Source organism: Talpa occidentalis, unplaced genomic scaffold (assembly GCF_014898055.3).
Source record: "Talpa occidentalis isolate TD23 unplaced genomic scaffold, MPIMG_talOcc4v2.1 talOcc4.13, whole genome shotgun sequence".
Classification (NCBI taxonomy): domain Eukaryota; kingdom Metazoa; phylum Chordata; class Mammalia; order Eulipotyphla; family Talpidae; genus Talpa; species Talpa occidentalis.
This window is the reverse complement of record NW_023601322.1, coordinates 89,372,849-89,390,017: the sequence shown is the minus strand read 5'-3', so window position 1 is coordinate 89,390,017 and position 17,169 is coordinate 89,372,849. Positions and strand designations below refer to the sequence as shown.

Genomic DNA, 17,169 nt, shown 5'->3' with positions numbered 1-17,169 from the left:
ATGGGGGAATGTATTTCTGCGATATGTAGCTAATAGGGGATTAATATCCAGATATGTAAAAATCTCACACAATTCAAGCACAAAAAAAATGATAGTGACAATCCAATTAACAAATGGGTGGCAGATACGACAATTTACTACAGAAGATATCAGGATGGGCAAAAACCATGAAAAAATATTCATGGCCACTCCTTATAAGACGGTGCAGATTATAAGTACAATGAGATACCACCTCACACCCATGAAAATGGCACATATCAAAAAGATATCCCCACCAACAAGTGCTGGAGAGGATGTGGAGAAAAAGGAACACTTCTACACTGCTGGTGGGAATATGAACTGGTGAAACAACTATGGAAAGCAAACTGGATGTTCCTTAAAATATTAAAAATGGAAATGCCATATGAACTGGCAATCCCACTCTTGACATATATTCACCCAACCTGAAAACTACCAACCAAAAAATACAAACCCACATGTTCTGCAGTATTCACAGCAGCATCCTTTACAATAGCTGGAACATGGAAGCAACCTCAATCTCCTTCAGTGCATGAATGTGTCAAAGAGAGGTGGGACATCCAGACCATGGAATATTATATAGCCGCACAAAAGGATGAAATGCAGCCATTTTGACAAAATGGAGGGAAATTGAAAAAATTGCAACAAAACAATTCAAAACAAAAATATATATTGGACAATCATGGAACAATTTGACACCATAAAACTGGCCATTAACAAACATCCTGAGTCCTCAATTACTTTAAGCAAGATCTGAAGGACTGAGGCCACAATGTGAGCACCAGTGGTCACCAGGGCCAGTTCTGCAGAGGCTGCCTCTGCTGCTTGTCCTGACTGCACCCCCATTGTCATGCATGTCCCTGTACTCCCCCATGCTCTTCCCAACAGTATATAACCAAGAACATTCTCAGTCATAGGCTGTGGCCTCTTACGTCTGGAATGCTGTAGCACAAATATAAATTGCTAAACCTACTGGGATTTTCCCTAGTGGAAAAGGGCTAAATAAAATCATGTGGATCCCTAAGGGAAAATAATAAAGGGAGAAGGAAAAAAATGCTTTTATAAACTCAAAATAGGAAAAGCACTAATGTCATAGTAGCCAAATAACTTCCATAAGCCCATCTGATGACTGAGTCAGTGTCTGGCTGAGGAGGTAAATGGATGCACATGATTTGGGGGATGAGACAAAACAAATCAAAGAGAAACAGTAATGTCTTCTGTCCAGGCCAGGAAGCCCACACTCCAGCAGCCAGACACCGGGAGGCTCCAGCCACTTTAAACACAACCTGGCCATGCTGCCAGGCAGTGGTCACCAAGGACACAGGCTGGACATCAAAATACCAAGGAACCATAAAATGTAAAAATTAAATGAGTCAGCTTTTAAACAAAAAAAATCTAGTTATACTATTGATAAATGCATACATATTTGCGTGAACCTGGGCAAACACACAGACCACCTTATATAAATATAGATTTTTAGTATAGATTTTTAAATATATATATAAATATATATATATTTTAAATATAGATTTTTAAATTTTACTTACTAAAATGCATGAAGTAGTCTATAAATTGTAAATTAATAAATTAAATATACAGATTTAATGTTATTTATTTAAAAGAATGTGTTGGCTGTCTCGGTACGGTTGTGTGAATTTACATGGTCAGTTCTGTTGATTACAAACTGTTCAGTAGGTCAGAATCTGTCCAACATTGGACACGGATTCACACACACAATAAATAGCCAAATGAATTTTAGAATATTCTTTAGAATAGAATATGCACAACAGAGAACAGAGATATGACAACATCAAAAATCACTACATATACTGGATTCTTTTTATCAGGGAGAATTCTTGGAGCTCAAACTAAAAATACTGCCATTCTGTAGAGGTTAATAGTCATTTCAGGAGCAAGCAAAATTGGAAGTCCTTTACTCTTCACTACCCATCCTTCCCAACAAGGATGAGTTATTTTGATTAATCAAGCTTTCTACTTCACTGGGTTCATCTTTTCTTGCTGGAATCTATGTCTTATTGCCTTCTGAACAATACAACCCAAGCCTTTTAAAACACACCACGCTCTTCATGTACACACTCACTCAGGGATGGATCTCACGGATGTATACTCAGCAACGTAGGTCAGTGACATCAGGAGGTCTCAGAGCATGACCTTCAACTTACTACGAGGATCAGCAGACACGGTACACTCCCATTTCTGACCTACCCTCCTCCCACACATGAGCGAAGCACACAGCACACACGACCACAAACAGGCACGAGACACATACGCTAAGGAATAGTGTGCTGTACCTTCAGGTGACTATATTTTGCACATCTCCAGAAATAACTGACACAGAATGGCAGGGGGTGATCTCACGCTTGCCTTTAACCTCCCTCCACATGCCCTGCACACCCCTGAATGGGTGGCACTGCTGGACCCCAACTTCTGGACCCTCTCTCTTCTGCTCCCTCTCCACAGCGCCTGCAGGGCTGCACTACGTCAAACACAACCACCCCCGCATGGCTCTCTGCCGCCCTTCTCCTTGTGCCTCTTCCCACTGCTATTTTAGTTCCACTCAGCTTCTGCTCTGCATGTTAGATTTGTCCTGAAATCTTCAGTCTTGGTCATTCTCAGCAAGAGGACCTCCTTGTCTGTCTTTCCATCCCTAGGCACTATGGGTTATGCTTGACCTGCTCTGGTTGTGGGTTTCATTTGACTATATTTGAAACTATTCTCATGGCCTTTAGACTAAGTTAATAGTAAGCATTAACACCCAATAGTAGGATGATCTTATATCTTTTCATTTCAGACAGAAAATTTCCAACGTAAGAAAGTGAGATCTTGGGCCTCCCCTGGTGGTGCAGCGGTTGAGCGCTGGGTTGCGAAGCTGCCCGCGGCCTCTGCAGCACCAGTTCGATCCCCGGCCACCAGTGAGGGTCCCACAAAAAAAAAAAAAAAAGAAAGAAAGAAAGTGAGCTCCGTGGCATCCTCTCCCCCTACACCGTCATCACAGCATTGATTCCTCAGCCTACGTGAACTTACATTTCTTCATTCACAAAATGTTACTGTGCTATGGGTCCTGTGCTAGGAGCTGGGGAAACAACAGTAAAGGCCGGGCTAGGTCTCTGGAACAGGACGTGGCAGCCAGGTAAGCCCGTCACACACAGCCCAGCTTCGGGCAGCAATCTGGGAGTCACTCCAGCCAAACTGAGTATTCCCCACGAGTCTTTCAAGCACTTCTCTGCGTTACTGATGAATCCCAACAAGGACCTTTCAACAATATTTAGCTGTGCATCCCCCTTCACTGGGGCACAGCCTATACCCAGTACAGAGGCTTCCCAGAGCCTGAAGAAACAGGGGAAGTCTAGGGACCGTCCCCTGCATAACAGACCCCATAGCCAGCACCACTATAACCTATAAAATCCTGAAGCATTCAAGCCCCATTCCAAGGCTTTTATAAACTGCAAAAGGTCACCAGGGATGTGACTTCAGGAGGATATTAAAGAGGAGGCCTCACCCTTGTGTAAAAAGTTGAACTGCTCTTCCTTTCTTCATCCACCAGAGCACTACAGAAACTAGATCCCAAGACCTCCCTGGAGGCGCTAGGAATTAAGTCTCAGCACTATGAAGCTATCCACAAGCCACTGCAGCACGAGTGTAATCCCCGGCCAGGGAGGTGACCCACATGGCGCAGCAGACCTCTCCTGACTCGCCCGCTGCTCCCCTCAGCAGTGTATTTCAGTAGATCCACCTGTTCTGCTCCCCACTCTGTCTCTGGTGAATCCTCTCACCCCTCACACCTTTGGCCTCTACCCCAGTTCTTGTATGCATGAATAAGTAAATCTTAAAAAAAAAAAAAAAAAAAGAAACTAGATCTCAGTCACACCAACAAATACCCCCAGGTTCCAACTCAGATATTTAGTATGGGAATGCGGATTTAGTCAAATTTTTTCTAGAGTAAGGGATTGGACTGTATAATACTTGAAGAGAAGACAGTCAAGATTAATTCTTAATCTGTGAGAGACTCTGTCTACTTTCCCACACTTGTGTCCTCAGAACAACCTGACTGGCCCCCGTCACCACCTACATACCTGTGTGGCTGCGGATGTGAACTCTCAGCGTCCCACTGCTGGCGAATTTCTGGCCACAATACGGGCAAATTTTCTCCTTTTCTCCCGTATGTGTCTAAATGGAAAGGCATAAAAGGAGTTGAGGACAAAGAATTAAGTAAACATGATTAAATGCCTCTGACAATAGCAAATCCTTTTTTTCCAGGACTATGTTTCATTAAAATGATTTAAAACCACAATGTGATTTTAAACCACTTATCATGAGTATTCCCACTTGTTACAAAAAAAAAAAGGTGGCGCAGCAGGTTGAGCGCAGCACTGTAAAGCTGTCCACAGCCTCTGCAGTGCCAGGTTGATTCCCGGCTGGCCAGGGAGATTCCCACATGGTGCAGCAGACCTTTCTCTCTCTCCCTCTCTCCCTCTCTCCTGCACGCGGCTCCCCTCAGCAGTGGATTTCGATCCTTCTACCTGTTCTGCTCCCTGATCTGTCTCTGGTGAATTCTCTCACTCTCTGGCACCTCTAGTCTTGCACCCCAATGCTTGTATAAATAAAACAGTATTTAAAAAAATTTACAAAATATTCAAATCGTGCTTTTCTGTTAATTTGCCAGTAATTCTGCATTTACTTTTCAAGGCTTTCTAGAGCTGCCACCTAGAAATGATTAAGTCACACAAATCCAGCAAGTGCCAGCAGAGCCACACAGTGGAAATAGGGCTGGAGCACCTGTCACTACTGGCAGGACACACTTCCTGAGGAGCATTTCTCACATTCTTTGTGTGGATTGAACTCTTGAGGAAAGAACTAACCTCAAGAAAGTCATCTACTGCAGAGCAAATAGGCATATAAAACTGCCTAACTTTTAAAATCAGCAGGTGATGGGCCTCCCTGGTGGTGCAAGAGGTTAAGTCTCAGCACTATGAAGCTATCGGCAGCCACTGCTCTCATGCTGCCAATAGCAGCACAAGTTCAATCCCCGGCCAGGGAGCTACCCACATGGCACAGCGGACCGCTCCTGACTCACCCGCTGCTCCCCTCAGCAGTGTCTTTCAGTATATCTGCCTGTTCTGCTCCCCACTCTGTCTCTGGTGAATATTCTCACCCCCTACATCTCTGTTCTGTACCCCAGCTCTAGTATGCAGAAATAAATAAATCTTTTTTAAAAATAAATAAAATCAGCAGGTGTTCACTGAGCAGTCAACGTGAAAGAACTTTCCTTCCTGCCCTCAGCATGCCTATAATCTGGGCATAACACACGCCTGCAAGGAAGCTATTTTCACTAAACTGTTAGAATTCAAAGACAAAAGACTGACCTCTCCTAAAAGAGGAGGCAGACCCAGGGTTGAAACCTGACTCATCAGCATCTCGGGTGAACACTTACTCTACCAACACCAAAATAGATCACTCCAACACAGGAGGGGCAGAGCTACTTTTCAAGTCTCTGTTTTCCAAACACAGGAGAAGGGGAAAAAGAAGAAGGTGGTGATTCCTTGAGATATCTGGACATTTTTATGACCCTCTTTTTAGACTATTTCAATGATAACCTAAAAATTAAGAAAAAGGTGTAGTGGATGAATTTTACTATCACGAAGCACAGCTCCCAGGACCTGTGTTTGCATCTGTTTTCATGTAAATGACTAGCAGTATGATTATTTGAGTTGCCACAGGCTAATGAAAAAATATTTGAAAAGGTTTTTTAAAGCTGATGTGTCCTCAGAAGATGACGCATGGACTAGCATTGAGAGAAAGGGGCAGGGAAGTTACCTCAACACCTGACCACCTCAGAGAGCCACCAATTCAGCAAAACGTGTTCATCTCCCACATAAATGACTTAGCGAGTGTAATATCTTGACTTCATAGTCTTGTTGGGATCTAATCTGTAAATCTTTATCTCTGAATTACTGCCTGTATGCGGGTACATACAATCCTATTTGTAATTCACAAAAGAGCCATAAACTAAATTTCTTGGTCAGCATCAGAGTCCTTCAGATTTTATTCCTTTGAAAAGCACTGATAGTGTACTCAAGCTTGAGAGAGATCTCGTCCAGTCACCTGTCACTCTATGACAACATCTCCTTGATTCTGCACCTGGCAGGTATTTTTAACTTCTCATCTCACTCCAAATTCTTTTTTTTATTTTTAAAGATTTATTTATTTATTTATTTATACAAGCACTGGGTACAGTCAGAAGCACGGGAAGGTGAGAGAATTCACCAGAGCCAGAGTGGGGAGCAGAGCAGGCAGAAGGACCGAAGTACACTGCTGAGGGGAGCAGCAGGCAGCAGGAGAGGCCTGCGCGCCATGTGGGACTCTCCTCCGGTGGCCGGGGAGCAGCCGGGGATCAAACTGGTGCCGCAGAGGCCGCAGGCAGCTTCGCAACCCAGCGCTCAACTGCTGCGCCACCGGGAGGCCCCTCACTCCAAATTCTTAAACAAAATAGTTACACACCCTTTACAACTCAAGAGCTCTGCTCTCGTGATCCACAGAGAACCCATTTTCAAGCAAATAGTCTAACAACAGAACACCTACAGGAGCTTCATTCTTATTCCCTGACAGAAGGACCAAAATATGGCAATTCTTTCTTGATGACGGCAAAGTTGTGAAATGGTCTGTAGTATTACAACAACACAAGATTGTTCCATACAAGTAACGCCCACTTTATTTGTAATACTGTATAAAATCCACAGAATTTCTTTTCCTGCAGCATACATGTTCCCTTGTTCAAAAACATGACCCACATTTCTTGTCACTAGTATAATTTCAAAGAATATTAAGACACTACTCATGAAAATGATTAAAATGTGCCGTTGATTTAATTCAAATATATATCTTATTATTAGAGACTGAATTTGGTTAGCTGGTGTTTAAAAACAGGACAGTATAATACTACAATATATTGGGGTCTCCCTGGTGGTGCATGGGGTTAAGACGCAGCACTATGAAGCTATCAGCAGCCTCTACAGTGCGAGTTCGATCCCCAGCCAGGGAGCTACCCACATGGTGCAGCAGACCTCTCCTGACTCGCCCGCTGCTCCCCTCGGCATTGTATTTCAGTGTATTCCCCACTCTTCTCTGGTGAATCCTCTCACTGCCCCCCACCTCTGGCTTACTCCCCAGTTCTTGTACACATAATTTTTTTTTAAAAAAAAGTTAAATATGTTGGCAGAGTAGTATGAAATTGACCACCATGTGATAATGACATTCCTGTCCATAGGGCTTAGATATGCTGCTCACTCAGGTCACAGCAGGTCTGCACTTACTTTCTTGTGACTTCTGAGCACCGAAGGCGTGACGAAGGCCTTATTGCAGAGCTCGCATCTGTATTTCTTGTGTCGTTCGTGGACCACTTGGACGTGCACATTCAAGGTGTCCTTCCTTTTAAAGGTAGCATCACAGTGGTGACACTTGAAAGTCCTCTCACCTTAGAGTCAAAAAAGAGAAACAGGAGATCAGGAGATGCAGCAGCAGGGTCATGCTAAGTGCCTCCCACCACCCACCTCCAGGGTGCACCGGATTTACTGTTGTTTAATCCCAACAGCTAGCTTTATAGTCCTAACAATTAACCCTAACCATTAAAGCTACTTTTTCCAGTACAAATGTCAATGTCCTATTTGTAGATTCGCTATGTGATCAGGGGCAAGTCCTACAACCTTCTTATATTCTCAGTCTCTTTATCCAGAAAACATGGGAACTAAATTAGCTAATTTCCTAGCAGTACGATAAACTCTCTGCACATTATGGATCGCTAGGGCTGGGGATAAGATGCATGTGGGGCCCCTCCTGAATATCCCTTAAGTCTCACCACCCCCTGGCCTGCAGTGGGCAGAGCAAGCTGGGGTGGGAAGGCCGTGAGGGCAAAGAGACATGTCAGAGGGGAGCCCTAACCCCAGAAAGGTGCCTACACCCCTTCCTGATCTGCTGTGAAACAATGGAGAAGGTGTTCAATTTACCAAGTCTCAGGGATAGTTTGGGGGCCTGCCCCTCTCGGAGTAGCCGATGGACCGGGGCGGCGATACCCAGAGAGGAGAGCACCCTGCTTGCCTTTCTGCACGAAGGCCCAGGCACCTGCAGGGATTCTCACTGCTCATACAGCCCAGGCCTGCAGCAGGGAGCCACTGCAGCAGCTACACTGAGGGGTCATAAGGTGCTTTTTAAGCGTCACTTGTAAAACCTTTGGTTCTTCTTAACACCATGCCTAACGTTCAGGAGTCTGTGTTCAGCAAAGAATGTGCACTGAAGACAGTGATGTCTCCAAGGAAGTGCTAAAACCCATGTGGCCTTTATTAAGTGAATATGACAGACTAGTTAGTATTTGAATATATTTCCCTTTTAAAAGAACAGCCATATTAGCAGATTTGCACCTAACGGACACTAGAGACAAGACTTTCTACAACTAAGTTAGAGATGACAATTCAATTTCAACCCAGTTCTAATCCTTTCCACCTCCCCTACAAAAACTAGCATAAATTTGGAAAGGTGAAGACTCCAATAATCCTTCATAACCAAATTTAAGGCCAAAGGGAAAGGAAAAAAGGAAATTACTTTTCCTGGGTTTTTTTTTTTTTAAGATTTATTTATTTATGCACACAAGAGCTGGGGTACAGGCCAGAGATGCGGGGGGTGAGAGGGTTCACCAGAGACAGAGTGGGGAACAGAACAGGTAGATCTACTGAAATACACTGCTGAGAGGAGCAGTGGGTGAGACAGGAGAGGTCTGCTGCGCCATGTGGGTAGCTCCCTGGCCGGGGATCGAACTCATGCTGCAGAGGCTGTGGATCGCTTCATAGTGTGGTGCTTAACCCCTTGCGCCACCGGGGAGTCCTTCCCTTGGTTTTTTCAACCAGAATTATAACTCCCTCATTCAACCTTTATAGGCCTTCTGAAATCTTAAGCCTGAACCTTGTGGAGCTGAAGCTAGGATTACTTGCTGCCTCTGTGCATTTCTTATCTCAGAGTGTTACCTAGTTTGCCTTTATGTATCTTTTTGGGTTTACACAAATTATTTAGTTTTTTAAATGACTGGTGAGAGTAAAAGGAGATATCCATTGATAAAAGCTTTTAAGGTCAAATATCTAGATACAGATGGGGAAGTTTTTCGAGGCTGCTGCTGATCAACATTATTTTAAATACAGAAGGTACATACACAGTCACCACTCAGGACTTGGGTCCTCTGTCACAAGATGATGAGAACCAATCAGCTAAAATCAAAAGTGTTTGATTCTATTAAAAGTTCCTTGCCATTATTAAAAATAAAATTTCATCTAAGAGGCTTATCCTGAGCATCAGCCAAATTCAATCACGGAACTCTTATCACTGGTTTAAATATTCTAAAGTATTTAGAATACTGTAAAATAAATATATGTAAGTCATTCATCTCCTTGGTTTGTTTTCGTAATTAAATGATAGCAAAATGGGATGGAATTACTGCTGGCATATGACAGATTTTATTTCATAAATGCATAGTAATTGTTGATTTAAAAAAAAGGGAAGTGGAGCTAACAGCTACCCCAGGGTTGTAAGTGAATGTAAAATGGCTTAATCATAACTCGTGTTTTTTGGTTTTTTTTTTTTTTTTTTTTTTTTTTTGGGACCCTCGCTGGCGGCCGGGGAACAAACCAGCGCTGCAGAGGCTGTGGGCAGCCTCGCAGCCCAGTGCACCACCAGGGGAGGCCCTCATAACTCATTTTTTAATTTAAAAAAAGTACATTTCAGGGCCTCCCTGGTAGTACAAAGGGTTAAGTCTCAGCACTATGAAGCTACCTGTAGCCACTGCAACACAAGTTCGAAACCCGGCCAGGGAGCTGACCCACATGGTGCAGCAGACCTCTCCTGTCTCGCCCACTACTCCCCTCAGCAGTGTATTTCAGTAGATCCACCTGCCTGCTCCCCACTCTGTCTCTGGTGAATCCTCTCACTCCCTGCACCTCTGATCTGCACCCCAGTTCTTGTAAACATAATAAAAATCATTAAAAAAGTACATTTCATCATAATCACCACTCAGTATTTATAAAAGCTTTAATCTTTTTTATTGATCTGCATTTTAGATACTTTCATTTGACTAGAGAAAATGTCATCCCAGATTTTATCTATGTAATCAATTTTCAAGATTAATTGTTCTGTTTTCCTCAGAAATATTAAAAACTTAAATAGCAACAGGGACGCGACATGTTGAGGACACTGCACTGATTAGATCTGAATTAAAAGCAAGATATATATTATCTGTGCTAGACTGGTTTTCTTTTATTTTAGATACCAAGTGTCATAAATCTTTCTGATTACTTCAACATCTGAGGAAAGAATCCACCTTGAAACTGAGATCAGCAGTAACAATATCTCCTCCATCAAGTGCTGTCCTTTGGCAATGAGGCACTCACTGTGCTGTTCTAAACCCAGCCCTACCTCTAGCTGCTACACACACCTGCATGGCTACCGCAGTAGAACTCAACCCCCCCCCCAAGCCTGCTCACCCCCTAAGAAGTCAGACTTAGGGGGGCAGATAGTAAAAAATACCACTGTCAGACACTTGGGTTCCCCCTGTGCTATGGAGCCTCAATGACATCACTGTGTTTCTCTCAGTCCCAATTTTCTCATGTCTCCTCAAATGAAGAGTTTAACTTAGATGTGTACTCTGAACCTTTTCAACTTTAGAAGACAGCCTGTGAGTTACTAAATTCATGCCAGATTCCGAATGCTTTCGAGTCAGACATGCCTCTCTAATCATGACATTTAAAAAGAACAAAACAGCAGCTTCATCACTTCAAAGATATCTTACTGGGGCTGCCCCTGGTGGCGCAGGCAGTTGAGCACAGCACTGTGAAGCTGTCCACAGCCTCTGCTGTGCGGGTTCCATCCTGGCTGGCTGTGAGAATCCCACATGGCACAGCAGACCTCTCCTGTCTCACCTGCTGCTTCCCTCAGCAGTGTATTTCGGTCAGTCTGCCTGTTCTGTTCCTCACCCTCCCACGCATCTGGCCTGTACCCTGGTTCTTGTAAGATAAATTTAAAAAAAATCTTTAAAAAAAAGATATCTTACTGAATGCAGAAAAATGTTGATATTCAAATGTCAACACAAAGAAATGATACAAAATATGAAGAAGTCCCTTGGAATGACTCCTCTTACTGTGGGAAAACAAAGCCAGGATAAAGGAAGAAAGAAAGAAAGGCAGGGTTATCCCTACTCTTTCTATTTACAAGCAGGTTATGTGACTACCCATAGTTCACTTCTGCGATGCCATGTTCTCACAGGTTACAAGAACAGCGCGAGAAAGGACTCTGTCATCGACCACAGTGCTTGCGTTCCACTTACTGTTATGTATGAGCAGGTGTCTCTGCAAAGAAAACGGGGTTCGGAACAGAGCTTTACATTCCTCACACTGGAACGGCCTCTCCTCAGAGTGGGTCTGCAGATGAGAGAAACCTAAGTTAGGAGCGTCTAGAAATGGTGGGTCCTCAGAATACCTGGGGCCCAATTCACATGTGAGAGGTAAGAGGGAAAGCAGACATTATCTGTTTTCTTCCACTCACATTCTCCTGCCATAAAACCACCCACACAGGGCCTCCCTGGTGGTGCCGGTGGCTGAGCACTGCACTGTGAAGCTGTCTGCAGCCTCTGCAGCACCGGTTCGATCCTGGCCGCCAGCGAGGGTCCCACATGGCACGGCAGACCTCTACTTTCTTGCCTGCTGCTCCCCTCAGCAATGTATTTCTTTGTCAGTCTGCCTGTTTTGTTCCCTGCTCTGTCTCTGGTGAATCCTCTCACCCTCCCGCGCATCTGGCCTGTACCCTGGTTCTTGTATAAATAATCAATCTTAAAAAAAAAACAAAAAAAAACACCCACACATATACTCTAGGCTCGCAGGAGAAAAACAACTACATCTGTAAATTTTCGCATGGATTACAAATTTGAGAAATAGTAGAAGGCACAATTACCGTAATCTCAAAATGCTAACCTGAATACATATTGAGATTCCTCAGAACCTTCTTTATAAAGGGAAATGATGTCATTTCTCTAAAAACACAATCTCCTTAACCACTGAGCAGGTTCTAACTCTACTCCTACAACACTTTTTTTTTAATATTTATTTTTTTTTTAAAAAAGATTTATTTATTTATACAAGCACTGGGTACAGTCAGAAGCGCGGGAGGGTGAGAGAATTCACCAGAGCCAGAGCGGGGAGCAGAGCAGGCAGAAGGACCGAAGTACACTGCTGAGGGGAGCAGCAGGCAGCAAGAGAGGTCTGCGCGCCATGTGGGACACTTCTCCAATGACCAGGGAGCAGCTGGGGATCGAACAGGCGCCGCAGAGGCCGCAGGCAGCTTCGCAACCCAGCGCTCAACCGCTGCGCCACCGAGGAGGCCCTCCTACAACATTTTCAACAAGAAAACTGTTAAAAAGGAGGTTGTTTCCACCCTTTTCCCCCAACTTAGCTTAATAATTTCAAGTAATTTTTAATCCTACTTGCTTCAGTTCCTCTAAATTAAACTAAAACATTTATCTATTGTTATAATCAACATTTAGCAAGATTCATCAAATACTTTACATTCATGAAAAAACTTTACATGAATTATTTCACTTTAACAGCAGTCAGAAGAATAAAATGTTATTATTGTCCTGATTTTATGGATGAGAAAACTAAGTTTCAGTAACACGTGAAAGACCAACCAGCAGGGCTGTAAGCACTTTGAAATATATGAGAAATAAACAAATGTTGATAAACTAGAGTCAACAGAGAAACACTTGATACAACTAAACTCAAAAAAAAAAAAAAGAGAGAAAACACAAGCTTATGCACTTCAGCTACTGTCCATCACAAAACATCCTATTCCAACAAAATGACAAGTTAACATTGCTCATAAAAAATAAAGAATGGATGTCAGAACAGGTATTTAAAAATCAGGATCAACTGCAGATATTCAAATATGCCTTCGGGAGATGAGGTCAGACAAAGACAAGAAGCAGGGAGGAGAGAAGCAGGTCACGGAGGGCTGGCCGACTGCGTCTGTGTTTTACCGAGACACACATAAAACCTCTGAAGGGTTATGAGTGGATGAGCAGCGGAATTCACCTGACAGTTAATAGGATTCTAAGGTGCTGTGTTGAGAACAGGATGTAGGGTACAGGAGGAGCAGAAGAGAAGCAGAGAAGCAACAGCAATAAACCAAGCAGGGGAAGATTAAGCCCTATCCCAGGATATGAGCTGCAAATGGAAGGAGAAGCTTCTGGATATATCATGAGAATGGACAGGTTTTACAGAGACTTAGACATAAAACACGAGGCCCCAAAAGGAAAGAGTAAGCCTGCCTCCCAGCTGAGCTACAGGAGGATGGACTAGCCACTAATACATATATGAATAAACAGTGTGAAATATGTTGGGGGGAAAGCTAGTGGGGGCAATTTTGAATGAGTTCAAGTAACTGTTAATATTAAAAGATTATTTTAAGCCTCAATTATTGGGCATAAAATCTGGAGATGTCAGATTTTATATGGCATTCCTATGTAAAGTCATGAATACAATGAAAGAATCAAAAATTCAAAACGGGACATGGATATCTTTCTAGGTGGACTAAAAGATAAGGATGCATCTGGTAGCTGGGGGTGCCAAACTTCTGAGGAGCAGTGTAGCTTTATGACCAAAAGAAATTAGCCAACTACCTTTATAAAAACATACCTGACAAATTTTTGCACAAGAAAAAATGTTTTAATCAAAGAAAATGCCTAAAATGTCTAACAGATAAAAACCTGGTTAACTGAATTTTTATGGGTCTTGTATATTTATTCCCTTTGACATACAACAAGATCCATAACATGCATTGAATGTCAGGGCAGAATGCAATCCCCATGTAGAAGATACCATACTGCTTATGTTTTCTTGCACAGAACGCCGTCCAGAAGATGCTCCAGAAAACACTGAGCAGTGTTTCCATAGAAAAGCAGAAAGATATTTGACAGACCTTTTGCTTTCTTCTTTATACCTTTCTCTGAAGTTTTAATTTTCTACCATGAGTACGGACCGATGAATAAAAAAAGAAATTATTTTTAGAGTGTCCGCATTTGAATACAGAGTTGCTTCAGCCTTCAAAAATTATGATATTCCACCCAAACCAGCTCCTCTTTTTCCAAATCTACAGTCTAACAACTTGTGGGTGAGATTTAGTTGTCTGATTATGAACAGAGATGGACAGCATAACGCCTCATACCCAGGGGGGCCAAGCCAAAGCCACAACATGCAGATCAGGGTGTGACATGAACATCCCACTTTTAGCAGTAAGCTGTGAGTCCACAGCCAGGCCAATAAACATCCTTGTCACAAACATTCTAACACCACCAACCCCTGTTTTGATAGCATGACCTGTGAGTCTCCGCAAATGACCCCTGCATTCAATTGAACCAAGGCCCCTGAAGCAGCCACCTCCTTGAACTAGTGCAGCAAAAACAAGCTCACACGTGGTGGAGAGGACTTCTGTCCCCAGGATGGAATCCATTTCACAAGGACCAGATAATGTAAAGCTTTCATGAGGTGTCTCAGCCTTCAATTTTTCATCTCTAAAGGGTACCTTCTACAGTCTGATTAGTTACATTATCCTGAAATACAGAAAATCCCCCAATGCCAACATCTGCTAACCAAAAAGGAAAAAAAATGCACTGGTCTGTGAAATAGTGCTGTGAAATGTAATTTTATAGGCACCGATTCTTTTTATGCACCAAGTCTGATTACTGTTGCAGATGTAAAGTATTTGTGGCACTATTTATAATACCAAATGTCTCAGAAATGCTTCAGAAGGCTATTTTAAGCATAATTTTTTATACAATATTACCAAATTAGCACATTTCTAGCCAAAATGATGAAATAGTAATTTCATGGGGTATAATAAAACTTTTAACAGGGCTATTCAAAATTAAAAATGAGGACCAGGATTATCAGGAATATATACTGTTCCACTGTAACAGTATTCACTGGGAATGGTATTTCTTCTGAGAGTAGTGTGCAAAGCAAGAAAACAATCATAAAATTCAGGGGAAACAACAAGAGATAAAATAAAATATCCCAGAGATAGATTTGTTATTCTTTTTGGGGAAAAAAAAGAGTTTTACTGAAGTCTCCAGTCTGCATGAGTGTATTACTGCCCCATTGGGTCACATAATAAACCTAACACTGCTGAAAATATGTGTCACCTGCTTGATTACAAGGTCTGTGGATTAAATTTTTACTCTCAGCTTCATACCTGGCTACCTTAAAAGGACTCCTCCTCATAAAAATGAATGGTCACTGGAGCGATAAATCAGCTTCTTTAGGTACATACAGGGAGAAGGGAGCTCATGCCACATGGCCTTAAAGTTCCAACATTTAGGTTTGTAGGATATATACAGCCCCGCACAGCCAAGCCCACCCTTTCCACAGCTGGACAGCGACACCTGCACTAGGGGACTTAAGTCCCCACAGCCTCAATGACCCCTCATCAGGGCAAAGGGACTTTGCTAAGAGAAGGAATAATCACGGCCATTTAAAGCTCCACCCAGGAAGCTTTCCTCCACAATGCTGCTAAGAGACTAGACACTGTCTCATCTTTCTAACCAAGGATGCTTCCAACACACCTTTCAGGTATGCATAAATAATAAATCTTTAAAAAGAAAGAAGTTGACATCCTCATTTTAAAGTTCTGCTATTGTAACAGGGTGGTCCCCAGGAAAGGGGGAGGTTCCCTGCCCCACCCAAGGGAGGGTGGAGCTGAGCAGGAAGAGGAGAAGCAGAAAGAAGAGACTGAGGAAGGAAGCAGGATGGAGCCAGGAGACCTGGAGGAGGCACATGGAGCGTAGAGACACGTGAAGAAACTGCGCTTGTCTTTTGGTCGTGGACTGGGTGACACAGATGTGGGTGAGACCCGTGGGGAGGTGACAATGGCAGCTTTTATCTGGATGTTGATTTTGCTCTTTTCCTTCCGGGCTTGTCCGGTTGTTTGTGACCCTTTTCTGTGGGTCCCCACTGGAAGATGTTTTAGACTTGTGGCAGGCTTTGGGGCCTTGCTCTGGGCCGACCCCATATGGATGGAGTTTTACCCACGAGGGGATGGGTAACTTTGGGTGCTTCATTTAGAAACTAGACTCTTTGCCTTACCTGTGTTGTTTCCTAGTTTTATTAAAGTTCCTTCCCATTAAAGTCTCATGTGTTTTGTGTTGATGCGGCGGATGGCAGAACCCATTTAGAATAGGCAGGTTTGCGGGGTTTGGGCTGCCCCTCTCCCTGTCCTATAACACTATTACAATGGCCAGCATTTATTAGCATCGAGGCACACAGAACAAGTTTATTCTATCACCCGCAGTGAAGTTCTGTCTGAATAGATGCAAACCATCACAACATCCCTTCACAGTCAGACCACACAAGCAGCTTCACTCATGACACCAGAGTATTCAGATGCATCGTGGTCATTATAAGGCAGAATTTGCCTATAGATTATAAGGTAGAGGATGCTTGTAGAAGCTGGAATCCTAGGGTCCTCCCTGGTGGCACAAGGGGTTGAGTTCCAGCACTATAAAGCAATCCAGAGCCACTGCAGCATGAGTTCGATCCCTGGCCAGGGAGCTAACCCATATGGCAGAAAGGGACCTCTCCTGTCTCACCTGCTGCTCCCCTCAGCAGTGAATTTCAGTAGCTCCGTCTGTTCTACTCCCCATTCTGTCTCTGGGAAAATCCTCTCACCCTCCCATGCCGCCACACCTCAGGCCTACACCCCAGCTCTTATATGCATAAATAATAAATCTTAAAAAAAGAAGTTGACACCGTCATTTACATAACCTGTATGACAACTCATAGCAACTACACTAGACCTGCATTAGTTCATCTAGTGGGTAACTTGTTTGCTAGGCAACATGGCAAGGTAAGTTAGTATCCTGCATTTAAAATTTACTTGCCATCTGAAGAGAAATGAGTGTAGTTTCCTATAGTACAAACAAATGTACAACAATGGAGTAATTCCGATTCATTTAAACTATACTCTCTAGAAATTAATGGTAGTTCTTGAGTAAGACATTGTTTTCTTATAAGATAAATCACTAGAATTAACAAATGATAATACTTTTCCAAA

General features: G+C 43.0%; 1 protein-coding gene across 6 annotated transcripts in view; it reads right to left on the bottom strand.

Moving 5' to 3' along the window:
• PRDM5 (PR/SET domain 5) overlaps window positions 1–17,169 on the bottom strand; it is a 158,354-nt gene that overhangs the window by 65,567 nt on the left and 75,618 nt on the right. For all 6 annotated transcript variants that reach the window (XM_054694518.1, XM_037509506.2, XM_037509503.2 and 3 more), the window contains 3 exons: window positions 11,396–11,489; window positions 7,350–7,510; window positions 4,113–4,206 (listed from right to left, as the gene is read on the bottom strand). In XM_054694518.1, the coding sequence (XP_054550493.1) occupies window positions 4,113–4,206; window positions 7,350–7,510; window positions 11,396–11,489 (349 nt within the window). The remainder of the gene's footprint in view (window positions 1–4,112; window positions 4,207–7,349; window positions 7,511–11,395; window positions 11,490–17,169) is intronic.